The sequence below is a fragment of the Cynocephalus volans genome, chromosome 15, assembly GCF_027409185.1.
Source record: "Cynocephalus volans isolate mCynVol1 chromosome 15, mCynVol1.pri, whole genome shotgun sequence".
Classification (NCBI taxonomy): Eukaryota; Metazoa; Chordata; class Mammalia; order Dermoptera; family Cynocephalidae; genus Cynocephalus; species Cynocephalus volans.
The window spans coordinates 26811992-26824611 of record NC_084474.1 but is presented as its reverse complement, the minus strand read 5'-3'; the positions used below and the strand labels follow the sequence as shown (position 1 = coordinate 26824611).

The 12620-nt window shown below is 40.8% G+C and overlaps 1 protein-coding gene and 1 pseudogene across 3 annotated transcripts in view; one reads left to right on the top strand and one right to left on the bottom strand.

The window, feature by feature from the left end:
- The window catches only part of SLCO5A1 (solute carrier organic anion transporter family member 5A1), a 139973-nt gene that overhangs the window by 48113 nt on the left and 79240 nt on the right, over nt 1–12620 (top strand). For all 3 annotated transcript variants that reach the window (XM_063079445.1, XM_063079444.1, XM_063079447.1), the window contains exon 3: nt 9735–9867. In XM_063079445.1, coding sequence (XP_062935515.1) covers nt 9735–9867 — 133 coding nt within the window. The remainder of the gene's footprint in view (nt 1–9734; nt 9868–12620) is intronic.
- On the bottom strand, nt 1857–9023 carry LOC134364127 (zinc finger CCHC-type and RNA-binding motif-containing protein 1-like; annotated as a pseudogene).

The window sequence follows — 12620 nt, the reverse complement described above, 5'->3', positions numbered from 1 at the left end:
AATCATAGTTGGTTTTACATGTTTCTCTCCTGGAGGATTGTGTAATAATTTTACTCCCCTTTGCAATGTCCCATTCTCATCTCAGTGCCTGGTGTCACTGAGTGCATGGATGGGGGGAGTGACCTCTGACTTCACAGTGTGGGGTCCTACTCAACCTTTTAGAGTATCCAGCAAGGAGGTGATTATGTAGCCCTGAATGACACTAGGATCTTTGCAGGTCCGGCAAGGCCCGTGGCTGGCTGGCTGGCCACTGCTAGGCATTCTGGAATAATTTCTTGTGATTTGGGGGCAGAGGTTTCTAGGCACAGTGAGTTATCCAACATAGACTGTAGAGTTCAGAGAGCTGTTCCCCAGGGTTGCAGCTGACCCCATGGAACAACCTTGTTTGAGATAATCCTTGATGCAGCCTGACTGGGCTTTCGTGATGAGGAGGAGAAGCATCTTAAATTCCGCCAGGCATGGAGTTAGCAGCCTTGACAAGGGCTGAAGTAGATGCAGGGGAGCCTAAAGGGGTGCTATTACGCCTCCTTTCTTGAGTAGCTTTTGGGAAGGTCAACCCAGAGCTGCATGAAGAGCTTTCTGGCTGTGGGTTTGTCTTGTCTTGGAGTTGACGGTTATTCATCAGAGACCTTGGACTTAGAACTCGCATTTCCTTATCACTGGATAATGTGAGAGACAGCAATCATAGGTTCCAGCTAATCAAATGTGCCATGTGCAAAGTGAGACTTGAGTCCTGGGGAGAATTAACCCTGACTGTCTCAGGCTACCATCCTAATCTGCTAGAAGAGCCACAAGGGGCAGCTGGTGTCACGACTGCAGAGACTGCGCAGGAGAAGCCTGGCTGTGGTGTGACGCCGCACCCAGCTTCACATTAGCTGTCAACAAAACTGATTGCAACGTAAACAAAACCGTAGGAGCACAGGAAGATAAAGACTGTTAGAAAAAGATAATGTAAGAAGGATAAAAAAGGAAAGAGAAACCACTCACCACTAAAAATAAGGCAAATTTAGGAATAGAACAGAGGTTTAAAGTTTTAAAATAAGAGAATTTATACAAATAAAAATTTTTTTTGCCTGTTTATAAGTCCGTAAACTTACTTAAGATATGAGAGATAGACACTGACAAATCATTTAAAAGAAAAAACTTGAAAGTTAATTTTTAAAATTCAAACTGCTATGAAATATGTTTTAAAAAGATAAAATAGAAGAATATTTGTTGACACAGGAAAAGTTTGAAGATATTTACACAAAAAACATAATTATAGAACAATAATTACTGTATCATTCCAACAATTTAAAAAATTTATTCAATAGATGAATATATGAATAGTACAAAATATTTATTTAATATTATTATCTGGGCGGTAGGACTTATGGGTGTTTTTTAAAGAAAATTTTCTTCAAAGGTTTATCAACATTATTATCACAATAAATCATTCATCTTTTCAGTCTTTAGGAAGTTTTTGTTTTAAAGATTAAATTTATTTCAAAAGTCCTCATGGAAACCAATCAGACGTGAATAAAGATTTTATAATGAATTTCTCAAATAAGTCTTTTTAATATTTATTTTCTTTCTTGGGATGACAACATGATAGCATAAAGTTTTCTTATTTTTATTAAAATAAGCTCTTTTCAAGATTAATAATTACTAGCAAATCCTGATTTTTAGTAAGGTGCTAAGGTAAGATGGAAACATGATACTTTAAAATTACTTTTTAATTTCCTCTGAACTATTTTATAGTAATTTGGTTGGTATTAAGGATTCTTATGCTCAAATTTTAAAAGTATCTTTAGTCCCCAACTGAACTTCATAATCCAAGATATTTTATTTTTGATATCTACATAATAAATGTAATTTTAATCAGTAAGTTTTTCCTCATCACTAAAATATGTGCTTTTCTTAATCTTGGGCATCTTGAAGCATCTGCTGTTGAGGGATGCCCTGAACTGGGTTTGGGTTGTTTTGATCTTCTCCACGTCTGGCTTGCTGGGATGCTCCGGCCTGACAGAGGCTCAAGAGCAGGATCCTCCCTTCAGCCTCTTTCTTCTACTTCCTCAATTTCTTCTGGTTCAGGAATTTTCTTTCTTTTTAAATTTCTTCTTTGAAGGTTCACGTTCTCCAAGCATATTTTTAGAACCAGCATAACTTAAATGTTCAATTTCCCCACGTTCATGACACTTAGATTTATCTTTTTTTTTGGTGGCTGGCCGGACCCTTGACCTTGGTGTTACCAGCACCACACTCTCCCAAGTGAGCTGACCAGCCAGCCCTTGCATTTGTCAAAGTAGTTTTGCCTTCGGATGAACTCGGCTGCTCTTGCACTGTCAATAGTCACGCTTGCTTTTATCGCTCTGCCATGTAAGTCTTTGTTGCTTATGGACCTGGTGCAGTTATGTGCAGAGTCTTTATCTGACAGTGAAATAAATGTATCCCCTTTACTCTTCGTGGTATCTTTTTATCTTTCGTTATAGTCACCTTTAGAACTTTGCCATACATAGAAAATATCCTGAGCTCTCAGTTGGAGCCAATCCCCCACTCATCTTTTTTCAGGGGGGTGGCCCTGGGTGGCCAGAAGAGTGCTCAGCTGGGGCTCCCCCCCACCTCCTCCTGGCCTCCGCAGTGGCCCTGGCCTCACTGGTCCTGGGAGGGACAGGCGCCGGCAGGAGGTGGTAGTGGCAGCAGCGCCTCTTCCTGGCTCTCTCCTTAGACCTCCGCCCTGGAGACTGGCCCAGAGTTGGGCGCTTTTGCTGATGTCCTGTGAACGATAGTTTTAAAAAACTATTTTTTGTGGTTTTTGGAGTTTTCCCTACATAAATCTATGCTATATTTTGTGTTCATTAGAAGAAACCCTAAAGTTTATTTAAAAAGAATAATAGCAACAGATATAGGCACATGCTCAGCTTCAGAAAGATTGTCTATACTGGTTCTTCCATGAAGAAAGAAAGAAAGGTATTGAAATTCTATTTCCCCACTCCCATCTGCCCAGCCTATCCTAAAAACTGACTTCTAGATCAAAAACAGTGACTCCAGAAAGGATAATTTATTAAGATGTTAAAAATGTCTTCTGTTAAATAATGTATGTATTTGATCTACACAAAATTAATATTTCATAATATCTATTAGATAATTAATAGATAATTACTCAACATGAAAATACAGCTTAATATTTCTTCAATGTTTATTATATGCTGAGCAGTTAATCTTATTAGGGCTCAGGGAGGATAAGTGACTTCTGCCACTGCCCAGGGCTGGGGCTGGGGTCCCACCTGGGGTGTTTTGATCCCAGGGTCTTTGCTCTGATTCCCTGCAGTATATGACTTCAGCACTTCCTGTGTCAGTGGTTCTGTGTTTTAGGTTCTGGGGCAGATTCAGAAAAGTGTAGTTCATGTTGCCAGCTCTCAAGATGTGTCTAACCTAGCTGGGAAGAGAAAAAAGGTGATGAATGGTGTTTGGCAAAAACACACAGCATGTTTCAGTGGGCGGTGCAGATAACCCTTGATGTGAGGCCTGCGGATGGGCATTCCTGAGGTCTGTGTGGGGCAGGGGAGGCCCCATTGCGCAGCTGGGCTTTGCAGGACTGGGAACATAGCTCATGTGGGCCATGGAGCTAGCTGTAGGCCAAGTGATGAAAAGGATGTTCTGAAAAAAAGGAATAGGCAGTGACCTGCAGTAGCAGCAGCAGCTAGAAAGCAGGGACTCTGAGGACTGTGTCAAGCCTGAAGGGATGTTATCAGAAGATATCAATGTACTGACTGGGCAAATAAGATGGAAGCAACCCCTATCAAAATACCAGTAACATTCTTCTCAGAAACAGAAAAACAGTCCTAAAATTCATGTGAAACCACAAAAGATCCCAAATAGTCAAAGCAATCTTGAACAAAAAGAATAAAGCTGGAGGCATCACCCTACCCTACTTAAAAGTATCCTACAAAGCAATAGTAACCAAAACAGCATGATACTGGCATAAAAACAGACACATAGACCAATGGAACTAAACAGAACAGAATAGAAAGAAACCCATGAACTTACAGCCAACTGGTCTTCAACAAAGGCACCAAAAACACACATTGGGGAAAGGACATGGTCTTCAATAAATGGTGCTGGGAAAACTGAATGGTTGTATGAAGAAGAATGAAACTAGACCCTATCTCTTACCACTTAAAAAATCAACTCAAAATGAGTTAAAAACTTAAATGTAAGATCCGAATCTATGGAAGCATAGTCAGGAGAGAAATGATGTTCCAGGCTAAAGGAGACAAGCTGGGGTCAAGGTGAGGACAGAAACGTTGGATGAACAGTGAAGTGAGAGCAAGAGAAGGGAGTGAAGAGATGGCTCTAGGAGGACTGAATTGTGACTGCCAGAATTCATATGTTGAAGCTGTAAACTGCAATGTGACTGCATTGGAGATAAGGCCTTTAGGGAGGTAATTAAGGTGAAATGAGGCCATGAGGGTGGGGCCCTGATCTGATAGGACTCTTGCTCATATAAGAGGAAAAGACTCCAGAGCTCTCTTCCTCTCCCTGAGCATGCAGAGAAGAGGCCATGTGAAGGCACAGCGAGAAGATGACCATCTGCAAGCCAGGAAGGGGGGCCTCATCAGAAACCAACCCCGATGGCAGCTTGATCTTAGACTCCAGCCTCCAGAATTGTGAGGAAATAAATGTCTATTGTGTAAGCCATTTGGTCTGTGGCAGCCAGAATAGACAAATACAGTAGCCAAGTCTGTGACTATGAGCCAGTGATGGGCATTCCTTTGATGTGTAACATGCAGGTCTTGCTGAAATTGGGAGGAAGCAGATTCATACAAAGGAGGAACGAGAGGCATAGGATAGGAAATAAGAGACAAGGTCATTCTTTTGATCATAATGTATAATCAATCCATAAACCTTTATTGAATGCATCCCATGCCCAAATACTAAACAGTGTGCATTAGGTAATGTAAATGATAACAACCAGACAGCTTATTCTTATATAGCCCTTATTCTTATACATACCATGTGCCAGGTGTTCTGTGTGCTTTTATGAGTATTAACTTATTTAATGCCTATGACAACCCCATGAGTAAGTACTTTTACCATCTCAACTATACAGATGAGAAAACTGAGGCTCAGGGAGGTTAAGCAACTTGCTAAAGGCTACACGATTAGTAAGAATTGGAGCTGAGATTTGAACACATGATTTTGGAGTTTGTGCTTTAACCACTACATAGAACTATATAAGATGTGGCTCCTGCTGTCAAGGATGAAGAGCTGCTTGAAAAGATAAGATCTAGAAATTTGAAGAGATAAGTAAAAGTAAAAAGCAGGGCATATTTAATCTCAAATGAATGAAATGGTCCAGTGTTCTCTCAAAGGGGATTGTGCATACCCCAGGGGGTATATAAGACAAACCCACTGGAGTACCAGAAGAAAAGACTGGAATTTATGTTTATACTTGTATTAACACTTCGCTGAATAGCCCAAACTTCCAGTGCAAGCTCTTCACCATGAGAATACCGATGATGGTATAATTAGATCCTATGAGACACAGCCATGAAGCAGGAAATTATCAAGTTCATTATATGAAATATGGATTGACATCTCTGCTGTCATTAGCTAAGGTCTCAAGAGATGATGTACACACAAAGGAGGACTTTCATCACTGCCTTAACGGTCGTGATCGGAGTAATGAGTGAGGGCAGTAGATGGGGTCACGTGCCTCCTATGCTATCTGGGCACTGACAAGAACCCCTGCTCTCAGGGACCTTATGTGCTGGGTGGGAGGACAGATAATAAATAAGATAAACCAGGAAATATGTAGTGTGTTAGGGGACAGTATATGGTGAGGAGAAAAATAAAGCAGGGAAAGGGGTGGGAAGAATTGGAGAAAGAATTTTCAGTTTTTAGATAGGATATCCACACCACGTGAGGGGGAAACTCTTTGAGTCACTACCTGGAGGAGGTAAGGGAATGCACCACATGGTGAAAAGCATTCCACACACACACACACACGCACGCACGCACGCACGCACGCACGCACATGCACATGCAAACCAAGCAAGCTCGAAGACTGTAAGGTGGGACGTGCCTGGGAGGTTGAAGAAGAGCAAGGGGGTCAGTAAGACTGGAGCCCAGCGAACAAGGAGAGTGACAGGAGACGAAGCAGAGAGATGGTGGCGGTGGCGTGTGTGTGCAGAAGTGTGCGCAGGTCCTTGTAACCATACAAGTACTTAAGCTTCTACTGAGTGAGCTGGGAAGCCACCGGACGGTGTGAGCAAAGAAGTGGCCGGATCTGGCTCATGCTTCTAGAGGCTCATTAAGGCTGCTGTGTTGGAAATACATGGTAGGGAAGAAAAGGCAGAAGCAGGGATACCAGCTGGAAGGCCCAAAGCAGTTTTCCAGGAGGGCACCGATGGTACCTGGAGCAGCGTGTGAGCAGGACAGGTGAGGAGAAGGTGCTGACGTGGGATATGATTTGATGGTAGAACCAGCAGGATTCACTGATGCTTAGGTAGGAGCTGTGTGAGAGAGACTAATAGTACAAAGGTACTTCAAAAAGTTGGTGGAAAAATAGTATTAAAAGATAATGCAAATCTTTCCATGAACCTTTTGAAGTACCCTTGTACCTATGCATTATTTATTCAGAAAAGCATGTCCATTTGGGATAAGTGCTTAACACCTTTTATTTATAGGGATGCAGATGAAGTGTGGAGGCCACTGGAATGACAGCATATAGTCTGCGGGGATTCTGAGGACAGAGAGACACTCAGGGGAGCGCAGTCAAGGCTGAACTTGGTTGGCTTTGAAGAATAGATAGGACTCAGTAGGTAGAAGGGCCCAGGGTGTGCTCAGGTCAGCAGGGAAGAGGATGGCTCTGTGCCAGGCCTGTTCTAGTCCATTTGCCTGGGGCCCTGAATACAGTCTTCAAAAGGGTGCAGGAGGCCGGTTTGTCCTCCCTTGAACTCCAGGTAGAGCAGTTTAGACCTTTTCTTTAGTCAATGGCGAGCGATTGGGAGTTTTGGGCTGGGGTACTAAGTGGTGTGAGTTTGCTTCAACAATTTGCTCCTCTTGCAAGCTCTGAATGAGTGCCATTGGGTAATCAGTTACTGTCTGAAAGGTTTAACTTACTCCTGGAGGATGATTTATTTACTAAATGGGACCAGGTCAAGAGTTGGATATATATATGTGTATGCGCACATGCATGCGTGTGTGTGTGTGAGAGTATATGAGAGTGATTTCGTGGGACTTAAAGTGCTTGCTGTATAACAAAAATAAATGTTTCTGATTACATGGCTGAATTTTAAAAAGCTTTATCTATATTTCATAAAGTAGTTAAGATGTTTTGGTGAATGTTAGTTAATTGCTTTTCCATTCACTGGGTAATGGCATGGGCTTGCCAGTACACATGCTGCACAACCCTGCCTGGCACTCCGAGATGCTGCGCTTGGAGGGCCCTGGGCATAAACACTACGTCGGAAGTAGCCTTTCCCTGTCTGTGTTTGTAAGACAGTCTCTTTCATGCCAGAAGAACTATTTTGGGAGGGTGATTCATGTCACATTTTGGCCTCATTACAGTTTGAAGTTGTAAATGGTGCCGGTTTGCCTGGAGGTGTAAACGTAAATTTTATCTCCATATACAAATGCAAATACCTGTAACTGAGAAAATACTTTCTATTCTTGTGTTACAGTCTAGGCTATAAACAAAGAAATTAACAAGATCTTTATCAAAATTCTAATTTGTTTATGAAAAGCATGCTTCCAAAAGAGTACAATTACTTGCAACCGTGTCTCCGTTCTCCATTTCCAAACACAGATGGAGAAGTCGGAGAACCTAATGTCTTATTGTTACAAGCAGATGATTCTGTAAAATAAACACTGTGTTTTCTCTTTCGAAATACTGTGAAAAGTGAGAACAGGTGTTAAATTACTGTCTTGCTGTCTGTAGTTATAAGTAACAGGAGGTACAAGATTATTCCAAATCCATTTAGGTGTGGATGATAAAGGTGAAGTCATTCTGATTATTCCAATTTGCTTTCTGGTAAATAAAGTAATATTAAAAGGACATGGCAGGGCTGGCCCCGTGGCTCACTCGGGAGAGTGCAGCGCTGGGAGCACGGTGGCGCTGGGAGTGCTGAGGCCGCGGGTTCGGATCCTATATAGGGATGGCTGGTGCGCTCACTGGCTGAGCGCAGTGCCAGGGACACCAAGCCGAGGGTTATGATCCCCTTACCGGTCACACACACACACACACAAAAAGGACATGGCAAAACTTCTTTATTTATTCAGTGGTTAAAAATGTTGATGGTGATAGAAATGAGATGCACTTAACACCTGGGTTTGTTGTTATGCCTTGTGCACAGCAGTGCCTGAAAAATGTTTATTGATTTGCCCCAAATAACTGAGTTTGAGTGCAGAAAAAATGGGTTTGAAATGTGGCTAGATTTTTCTCTGTCTCCCAAGGAATTTTATATCCTATTTAAAAAATTTAAAATTGGCAAAATATTATTTATTTTTGAATTTTAAATTGCAGAAGTGAAAATAGAAAAATAACAAAGATTAAGGAATGCTAATGAATTTGTGGTTGTTTGCTATAAGAATATTTTGATGGCAAAATTTTTTGGATAAAAAGACATTCTTTCTGATCCACTGATGGTGAGACACATATCCCTGCCCCCCTTGAACATGTGTTTTAAAAAAATTATTTTCTGGTCCATCCGTGGTTGTGCTTTCCATTTGGACCTTATGACTCATGTCATTTAGGGAGATTTATTCATGTTTAAGTGAGATTCCTCAGTCAGCAATAAACCAAATGCATTGCCAAATCTTATTTGATTCTAAAGTGGTGTTTTGAAAATATTAGTAATTTGAGAGCACTTAAACAGCTTTGACAATTGAACTGAATCCAGCCTTGTGGCAAAATCTGGCCTTGAGTTTGCTCGTCCTGCTAGAATCTTCCAGCTATGACAAGTGACACCTATTTTTTTTTTTTTCTTCTTACCTGCAACTTCTTTTACTTTCTCTAGGTTATTCAGTGACTGCCTCATTCACTAGCCTGGGTCTCTACGTTCAGAAATGTGAATTTAGTGGTTCTGGGGTGGGTTCTGAATACTTACATTAAAAAACAAAACAAAAGCAACCAAAAAGCTCTCCAGATGATTTTGATGCTCTAAGGGGACAACTAGTAACAGTTAAAAAAAAATGGCAAGGTTTGAAACCCAAATGTCAACATAGACACTGCTATGATCTGAATTTTTGTCTCCTCCACAGTTCATGTGGGAGCTTGATTCCCAGTGTGGCAGTGTTGAAAGCTGGGGCCTTTAAGATGTGATTGGATCAAGAGAACTATGCTCTAATGAATGGATGTATCCATTCATGGACTAATGGGTCAATATCATGGTTGTGGACTGGTGGCTTTTTAAGGAGAGCAAGTGAGCACATAAAATCACTCTTCACCCTCCTTGTGATGTGACACCCTGGGTCACCATGGGACTCTGTAGAGACTCCCCACCTAGAAGGTCCTCAACAGATGTGCTCCCTTGACCCTGGACTTTCCAGCCTCCAAAACTGTAAGAAATAAATTTCATTTCTTTATAAATTACCCTGTTTCAGGCATTCTGTTATCTGCAACAGTAAAGCAACTAATACAGACACAAATTTAACTGTGGAAGATCTATGGTGTGACGGTGAAATGAGAGAACTACTAACACTTAAATGAACTGTTGCTGTATTTCACATTTCCCCTTTTGTCTTCTCAGCCATCATGTATGTCATGGGAGCACTTGGCCCTGCAGTGGGATATTTACTAGGTGGACTTCTGATTGGTTTTTATGTTGATCCGAGAAATCCTGTTCAACTTGACCAGAATGACCCTCGTTTCATTGGGAACTGGTGAGAATTATTTTCTAAGTTTTTCATTTTAGTTTTTACTAACGATAGTTAGAATCTTAATACCCTTATAGTTAGCATCAAATTTCCCCAATGGGAAGTTGAAAAATAGCTCAAAATCACCTGGGAGGGTGTGGTAGGCAAGATAATAACCCCCCAAAGATGGCCATGTCCTAATTCCCAGAATTTATGAATATGTTTCCTTACATGGCAAAAGGGACTTTGCAGATGTAAGTTAGTTAAGGATCTTGAGATGGGGGGATTATTTTAGGTGACCTGGGTGTGCCCACTGTAATCAAAGGAAAGAGGGAGGCAGGAGGGCCAGAGTCAGAGGAGGAGATATGATGATTAAAGCAGAGGTTGGAGTGATGTGCTTTGAAGATTGAGGAAGGGGGCTGTAAACCAAAGAATGCAAGTGGACTCTGGGAGCTAGAAAAGCAAGGACATGGGTTCTTCCCCAGAGCCTCCAGAAGGAATGCAGCCCTGACAACCAATTTTAGATTTCTAACCTTCAGAACTATAAGATAGTCAATTTGTGTTGTTTGAAGCCACCAAGTGTGTGGCAACTTGTTATAGCAGGGATAGGAAACTAATACAGAGGGTTCGGTGACGGTGGCTTGATCTGCATTCTCCAGAATGGGGGTGTTTCCTTCACAGCAGAATGAAGGAAAAGGGCTATTGTGGCCATGTGGAGACTTTTCTGTTTACTTGAATCATACCATTCGTTATCTTTTCTGTGCCTTTAAAAAGTACTTTCTTTCCACTTCCTTATTGTATTTGTGTTTCTGCATTACAACCCTCTCCCACTGCCCAGAACTCTAGCCCTACTTTTCTATCATCCCACTGTTAGTGAGTCTTTTTTTTCTCAGTCATATTTTGTTTCCCCATGTGTGCTAGAGACTTAGCTGCTCTCTTATTTGCTAGACCTTAATTGGCCTGCCAAATAAGTAATGGTTAGGACTCAGAATGAGAACTTCAACTTTATCAGCACCGCACTCTACCGAGTGAGCCACGGGCCGGCCCGAGAACTTCAACTTTAGATGTTATGTTATTTATCCAAATAACCAGGGTTGTGTTTGAATTCTTTCTAGTCCTCAACTTAAACATAAGTTACTTCTTCACGATTGCAAGCACTAGCTGAAATTATTGGTGCCCTGAATTTATTTCACATGGATTAGTAATAGGTATATACATTGATAAGAAATTTTAATTTTATAACAAGGAGAATACTTCAGTATTATAAATTATATGTGTCAAGCAATTACTTTCTAAAGAATTCCTTTGAGTACTTTGTTCTCTGTTTCGTTACAGGATAATAATCTCATAACTCTGAGGTTGGCGGAAATAATGTTTAATACTATTTTCAAAGAAGTTAACAAATACTAAGTTACACAATACTTCTTATTTTCATAAGTAATGCTCTTTGAAGCTGGAAGTGCTGAGATCAAGATGAGCCTGGCCTGGTAGGATTTTCAAACCATATAAAAAAGGAGTTCCCCTGTCAGTGTTAGGGGAATAACACAGGAATTTTAAGTTCTTAGTTCTTGACTAATAATGAAATTTTTGGTCTCAGCTGTTTTCTTTGCAGTTCTGAAACAAATCAGAGTAAGGATTTTTTTTTTAATTGCCGGAAATCTAGATTATTAAAATATATTTATGAACCTTCAACGTACATTCTGTGTTCTGTGTAGATGGCCATGAAAAGGGCATGGTGATAAGGGAACAGCTGGAAGGAAAAGGTGAGGAGAACCAAGTCAGGGGCAGGGGGAAGGAAGGAGGGCAGGATCTTCAGTCTTGCGAGTGTTTTCTGCTGTCTTTTGAAAGTTTCTAGTAGACATTAGTCCAACTGGTAGCAAAATGGAGTGATTAAGGGGTGCAGACCCTGAAGCCACAGTCCCCTGTGTTTAAATCCCAGTCTGCACCTTATAGCTATGTGACCTTGGGTAAGTCACTTCTGTGTGCCTCAGTTCTTTTCTTCTTTGTTTTTTTAAGATTAGTAAAAGGAGTTAGTTACAGTACCTACTTCATAGGGTTGTTGTGATGAATGAATGAGTTTTATATGTAGAGCTCTAAATAGTTCCCACTATACAGTGTGTGTTAGCTAATCATCTTTTGAATGTAGTCAATGTTCAAGTAATTTTATCCATTTTAATGGATCAACATTAGTTCTATAAATGATAAAGCTTGACAATATAGAAACATATAATAAGAGTTTATTTAAAATGAATTTGAATTTTGTTTATTGAGTAGTCCTATTCGTAACAGACTTCTACTTTGAACAAAGATATAGTTATTTGATACGGTGTTATTTTATACAGGACCTAGCAGCAACAGCAGGTTTTCAGTAAATATATGCTGAAGGAGTGAAGGGAGGATGCATGAATAATGCCAGTATTTATTGGGTGCTTACCGTGTGACAAGCATTATACGAAGAGCTTTAAGCTCCTTTAAGCTCTGCAACAACTATGTGCAGTTACTAATGCTATGCCCATTTTGCAGGTGAGGGAATTGATGTTCAGGGAGTTGAACAACTTGCCCAAAGCCTCAGAGTCAATGAGAGCTGGGATGAGAAACTGACTCCAAGGCGGAGCTTTTAGAAAATATCCTTAACTGGCCCCCCTTAGTGAATGGTCTCTGGGTAATGGTTCATGAAAGGGATTTAGATACCCCGGCTTTTCAGTCTTGGCTATTATTGATGTGTCTTTTTCCAACATATAATGCACACTTTCTTGTCTTTCTCCGCTTCTCCCAGTGTC